The sequence below is a fragment of the Octopus bimaculoides genome, chromosome 2 (assembly GCF_001194135.2).
Source record: "Octopus bimaculoides isolate UCB-OBI-ISO-001 chromosome 2, ASM119413v2, whole genome shotgun sequence".
NCBI lineage: Eukaryota > Metazoa > Mollusca > Cephalopoda > Octopoda > Octopodidae > Octopus > Octopus bimaculoides.
The window spans coordinates 38,260,884-38,267,806 of NC_068982.1; the positions used below are offsets into that span (position 1 = coordinate 38,260,884).

General features: G+C 34.9%; 1 protein-coding gene across 2 annotated transcripts in view; it reads right to left on the reverse strand.

The window, feature by feature from the left end:
* Positions 1-6,923, reverse strand: part of LOC106873452 (uncharacterized) — a 179,865-nt gene that overhangs the window by 141,968 nt on the left and 30,974 nt on the right. For both annotated transcript variants that reach the window (XR_008266727.1, XM_014920810.2), the window contains exons 7-8: positions 1,448-1,501; positions 289-577 (exon numbers count right to left, since the gene is read on the reverse strand). Coding sequence is in view for 1 of the 2 variants with exons in the window: in XM_014920810.2 (XP_014776296.1) it covers positions 289-577; positions 1,448-1,501 (343 nt within the window). In the remaining variant the exon portion in view is untranslated. The remainder of the gene's footprint in view (positions 1-288; positions 578-1,447; positions 1,502-6,923) is intronic.

The following is a 6,923-nucleotide window of genomic DNA, read 5'->3' on the forward strand; positions in this document are numbered from 1 at the left end:
ATATAAGTATGCGACAGGCTTCTTTCGGTTTCCATCTACCAAATCCAGTCACAAAGCTTTGGTCAGCTTAGGGGTTGTAGAAGACACTTTTGCAAATTACCACATAGTGGGACTGGACCTGAAATCATGTAATTGGGAAACAAATTTCTTAACCACCCCACCACAGCCACACCTTCCATTTATTATTTAATTATAAAATCTTGAAACATGTATAATGATTGTGTAAACTTTAATAACTGCCTATCACATTTCTATAAACAATAGGAAAAGAAAAAAATCAGTCCTTACTTTGTTTCAGCAAGAACGGATGTAATTTCTCGAATAGTTTCTCCTGTGATAGTATTTCGTTTATTTCGTTTGTTTTGCTTTGCACTTCGTGTAGGGTTGTGATTATTTTCAGCAGTTTGTTCACAATTGTTCACTACTTCAGAACTCTTACTGAAAGTACTAGACGAGATAAATGATGACTTTTCAATAGCCTCGTTGTTCTTATGATTTGAAATTGCTTTAGTTTGGTTTTGGAGTTCAAAGTCAGCCGTTAAATTCTTTGCTTTCGTTGATGAGTCTTTTAAAGAATCTTTTGTAAAGAAAAGAAATATTTGAATAATAGATACAAATAAAATCAAAGAAATACATCAAGGATATAATCTGTTTGAAAATTCATATCTATATTTCTTTCTATTATATGCACAAGGCCTGAAATTTTGCAAGAGAGGTTTATTTGATTACATCAACCCCAGTGCTTGACTAGTACTTATTTCGTTGGCCCTAAAAGGATGAAAGGCAAAGTTGATCGTGGCAGAATTTGAACTTAGTATGTAAAGATGGATGAAATGCCACTTAAGCATTTTGTCTGGTGTACTAATAATTCTGCCAGCTTGCAGCTTTAAAATTCATATCTATATTATTTATTCTGTCAGATTTTATTTCATATCCTTTTTGCTATAGGTACAAAGCCTGAAATTTTGGGAGAAGGGGATAGTTGATCACATCGATCCTAGTTCTGAAATGGGACTTATTTTATGAACCCTGAAAGGATGAAAGACAATGTTGACTTCAGCAGAATTTGAGCTCAGAATGTAAAGACAGACAAAATTCTTATTAGCACTTTTTCCAGTATGCTAATGATTCTGCCAGCTCACCACATTAGGCCTTACTTTAATGTAAGATAATACCAGGTAAATTTGTAATCTTTTCCATCATATATTAAACTAAGACTATAAATTTAACCTGTCTTGGTGAACCTTTTAAACCTATGGTAAAGGTTTTTTGAAGTAAAAAAATAAAAATAATAACAAAGTAATATCATTGCAATGAACCACTTTTAGGCTTATTGGACAACTCTTTGAGCTTATTTATTTAACAAAGCTACTGTTCTTGAATGCATATTTATAAACAAAAACAAAGAAAAAACAAAAAGCGAATCCTAACATTTATCTAAGCTTACCTTTAAATAATGGTGGTAGTGATCTCATTCGGATTAGACTTTTTTTCTCCACATCTTTCCATAAAAAAGTATAAATAACCAAAATTAGATTAACTGCCCAAAATAATTTCAGATTTCCATAGAAATTGTTTATCAGATTAATTCAAAGAATCATGCATCATAAAATTTGCATGCAACTCTCATATTGTCCATCAGCTACTCAAATTGGCTTGAATTTATACATTTTAAAGTACAGGTATCTGAATATAAAAAATGTATATGCTTCTAATAGAAGCAACAGTTTGAAATAACATGCATTTTATAACTACTGTAAGATTATCACCATAGATTGCATCATACGAAAATGGATTTGTTAATTGTGTTCCCTACTCATTATATCATTTATCACTTTTGTCAATCTCTATTTAACGTCTCTGAAATTTTTGCACAACATACATAAAAATTCCCAATTCATTTTCATCCATAAAACATTGATTTTAAATACTTGCATAATACCTGTCTTACATCATCATCATCTTCATTATTTAAATGTTCACTTTTCCATGTTTGTATGGGTCTTACAAAATTTATTAACGCATATGTTCTATGCTATGATGCCCTTCCTGTCACCAACCCTTATCTGTTTCCAAGGAAGGTAATATTTCCCCCATGTGTAGACATGTTTATGAAAATTATTGGAAATGAATGACAGTGTGTATGAGGTATGACAGTGACACAAACACATACACACAAAGAGACACAAACACATACACACACTCTCACACATACATAAATGTATACATGTACGCATATATATATGCATATATATATATGTATGTATGTATGTATGTATGTATGTACATATATATGTGAGTGTGTGTGTATGGATACACACACACACACACACACACACACACACACACACACATATATATATATATATATATATATATACAAGCAGAGATACAAGACTTGTACAGGGATGCTACCAGTATGATGAGGGTGGGCAATGAGTACAGCGAAGAATTCAAGGCACAAGTAGGAGTTCACCAAGGATCAGTGCACAGCCCCCTCTTGTTCATCATAGTCCTCCAGACAATAACAGAGGAATTCAAGACAGGCAGCCCCTGGGAGCTCCTCTGTGCTGATGACATTGCTCTTATAGCTGAATCACTACCTCAACTAGAGAAGTTCCAGGTATGGAAGCAAGGTCTAGAATCAAAGGGCCTTAGGGTTAACTTAGCAAAAACCGAAGTCATAGTTAGCAGGAAGGTAGACAGAAAACAAATCCCTTCAGGTAGATGGCCCTGCTCAATCTGTAGAAAAGGTGTAAGCAGAAACTCTATAAGGTGCACTCAATGTAAGTTTTGGACACATAAAAAGGTGCAGCAACATCTGAGAAAGGTTAACAAGGTAACTAACTTTTGTATGTGGAAGGTGCACAAGTACAATAAATGCTGGAAATGTGCAGAAAACAGGCTCCATCAACTACCAGGGGGCAAGTTAGAGGTAGTAGATAGCTTCCATTATCTAGGTGACCAAGTTAGTAGTGGAGGTGGATGTTCTGAGAGCGTAGCTGTGAGAATAAGTTTAGGCTGGGCAAAGTTCAGAAGGTCCTACCTCTGCTGGCAACAAAGGGCCTCTCTCTCTCAGAGTGAAAGGCAGTTTGTTTGATGCCTGTGTGCAAACAGCCATGCTGCATGGGCAGTGAAACATAGGCTGTGACAGCCGAGGACATGCTTTGACTTGAAAGAAATGAAGCCAGTATGCTTTGCTGGATGTGCAATGTCAGTGTGCATGTTTGACAGAATGTAAGCATCTTGAGAGAAAGTTAGGCATAAAAGGAATCAAATGTGGTGTGCAATAGAAACAACTGTGCTGGTCATGTGATGTGTATGGATGAGGACAGCTGTGTAAAGAAGTGCTGATCTCTAACTGTGAAGGGAACCTGTGGTTGACCCAGGAAGACATGGGATGAGGTGGTGAAGCATGATCTTCGAACTTTGAGCATTCCCAGAGGCAATGATTGGTGACTGATACCTTTGGTGAGGTGCTGTGCTTGAGAGGACCCATTAAGCCAAGTGCATCCATGCTGGTGGCACGTAAAGAACATCATATGAATGTTGAGCCTCATGGAGGCAAAGTGGCTGAGTTTCTTTTGAGCATTGGGCCTCACAGAGGCAAAGTGGCTGAGTTCCTTTAGAGTGTTGGACCTCATGGAGGTGAATATCAAGGCTTTTGACATTATGTCATGCCTGAGAAGAAGACCCATCAAGTTGAGCAAAATTGCAGTCATGGCAGATACTGGTATCATGCAAATTGGCACCCATACCACTGGCCCATAAATGCATCCCGGTGTCATGCAAATGACACCCATGCTGGTGGTTTGTAAATGTACCTATTACACTCTCAAAGTGGTTGGCATTAGGAAGGGTATCCAGCCATAGAAATCCATGCAAAATCAGACTGGAATCTGGTGCCATCTTCCAGCGTGCCAGTCCAGTCAAACCGTCCAACCCATGCCAGCATGGACAACAGACGTTAAATAATGATGATGATATATATAAAAATGAATAGAAAATGGAGATATACAACTGACAATTCAAAAATTAAAATTTATTGAGTGGCTATGTAGTAAGTAGCTTGCTTACCAACTACATGGTTCTGGGTTCATTCCCACTGTGTGGCACCTTGGGCAAGTGCTTTCTACTATAGCCTTGGGCCGACCAAAGCCTTGTGAGTGGATTTGGTAGGTGGAAACTGAAAGAATCCCATCGTATATATGTATATATATATGTATGAATGTGTGTGTATATGTTTGTGTGTCTGTGTTTGTCCCCCCCAACATCGCTTGACAACTTAGCGGTTCGGCAAAAGAGACCGATAGAATAAGTACTAGGCTTACAAAGAATAAGTCCTGGGGTCGATTTGCTCGACTAAAGACAGTGCTCCAGCATGGCCGCAGTCAAATGACTGAAACAAGTAAAAGAGTAAAAGATATAATATTATATTACATTCTTATAATAATATAATATAATAAATAATAAATACAAATTACATACAATTGTTTTGCTTTTTACCCATAATAAAACTATTAAAATCCATTGGTTGTAAGCAAGAATCTCTTCAGTGTAATTTTTGATATAGGAGGATTCACAGATCCAAGAAACGACTGAATTTAAATGTATCTATGTTTTCCAGCGTGAGTGTCAATAATTAAAAACAAAACCAAAAATAAAAAGTGAAAAATAAAATATGAAAAATAAACTAATATAACAGTCATAAAATACATTTGTATACTATTTAGTATTTTAATCAAAATATATTTTAGTGTATTAGTTTTTTTAAAATACCAGGAACATATTTTATTTACATTTTTTATTAATAGTTGCAGAAGTTATAGAGTGACTCATGGGATGTGAGTTTTGTATATTGACACTTATCAATGCATGAAATACTTGGCCCTTGAGTTACTCTGTAACTTCTGCCAATTATTAATAAAAAAACATATATATATACTCATGTTACACACACACAACAGGTTTCTTTCAACCAAATCCACTCACAAAGCTTTGATCAACCCAGGACTGTTGTAGATGTCACCTACTCAAGGTTCCACATAGTGGGACTGAACCTAAAACCATGTGGCTGGGAAGCAAATTTCTCAACCACACAACCACACCTGCACCTATACCCATGCCTGCACCTTTGATGTAGAAAATTTAATGTGAGCAAAAATTCTTGTTTCATGTGTTCGTGCAATATTCAAATGACTTAAATCACATTTATAGCACACAATTACTCAATGATTAAAAAACTTGTTGAGACATATTTAGTATGATTATTATTTGTCTTCTATATTTAAACTGCATTTTATAAGAAAACAATCCATGGAAATTTTATTTATTATATTATATAGTAATCTAGTGTATGCTTCTACAAAATTTCTGTATACAATATTTTGTTTTAAACAAAAGATCCATTTCCATTCATTAATTTTGCTATAATACTAAATCTACTTGAATTTCCTACTCTGGACATAGCTACACAAAAGTGACCATAAGAAAAGCATTCATCGTTTTTTAGGTCGATTCTAACTTTTGAATGTGTTTGATCTTGAGCTTTGTGAATTGTAAGATCAAAGAACAGTCTGAGAGCAAACTGATGTGTTTTGTCTTTTCTTTATTCTTCCGTGCTGTCTTTTACCCTCACTTAATCTCCCCTTCAGTAATTCTTTTTGTCATGCTCTAATCTCTTATCTGGAAGATTTAACCCATGCACATTTTCTCTCTTTCTGTCGCATTCTTTTCTTAACTTCCCTTCTTTCTTTTCTCAAAAAAGAGAGTGAGTAAAAGAGGGAGAGAGCCACAAAAAATGTGAAATTACAATTGTTTTACTCTCAATTATTTCTTTTTTATGCATTATTGAGAGAAAGGAAGTGTATATAAGATAAAACATAAAAGAAAACATATATGTAAAGTACTTATTACAAACATTTATACATAACTGCATATGCTTATGAGTATCTGTATACACAGGTTACATATATGTATGCAAGAAACCCACACTGTCATTTTTCTCACTTTCTCTCTCCCTCATTGATTCTCTTTATCACTGTTAAAAACTTAATGTATACACTTTGTCACTCTTCTCTTTTTCATCTCCTTTTTTAGCTCTGTTTCTACCTTTCTTTTACCTGTGCAGCTGTGTATTGTAGATCTTTACAATTCATTCATGGGAGTATGCACATACACACACAGGGACTTGATATAAATTTATAAAGAGATTCTCTTCTCTAAACCATATTTAGTTCACTTAGTGATTTCCTTTCACTTCCTTTATATTATTTAATCTGTCCATTCAGACAAGTCCCTCTCATTATGCTTTCTTGACTTAAATTCAGCCAGTTTCATTAAGCTTTACAATTCATATTTTGTAGCATAAATTTATTGTAAGAACTTCTTTGCTTATAAGTCACTACTGATTTCAACAGTTTGAGTTTTATTGCCTTAATTAAAAAATATGATGACCACATATTTTTAGCATCAATTCTTATGCTGTGTAAAGAAACATATGTATATAATGGGCTGTCCGGAAAGTTTTTGACTACACCTCCATTTAGAGCACAGTTTAAGCTATCTTTTCGTGGAAGAAGGTTTATGTTCCTATAACCTGTGTTAATTCTGTAACACTTTAAAATGGAAGATAAGAAAGTTCATTTTCAGCACTTGATGCTTTTCTTTTTCTGTAAAGGGAAACATGCCTCTCAAGCAACCAAAGAAATATGCGCAGTTTACGGTGATGTTTCTTTATCCGAAAGAACTGTATGGAAGTGGTTCACAAGGTTCCGAGCTGGAGATTGTAGCCTTATTGATAAAGAGCGATCAGGTAGACCATCCACTACAGATGATGACCACATATTTTTAGCATCAATTCTTATGCTGTGTAAAGAAACATATGTATATAATGGGCTGTCCGGAAAGTTTTTGACTACACC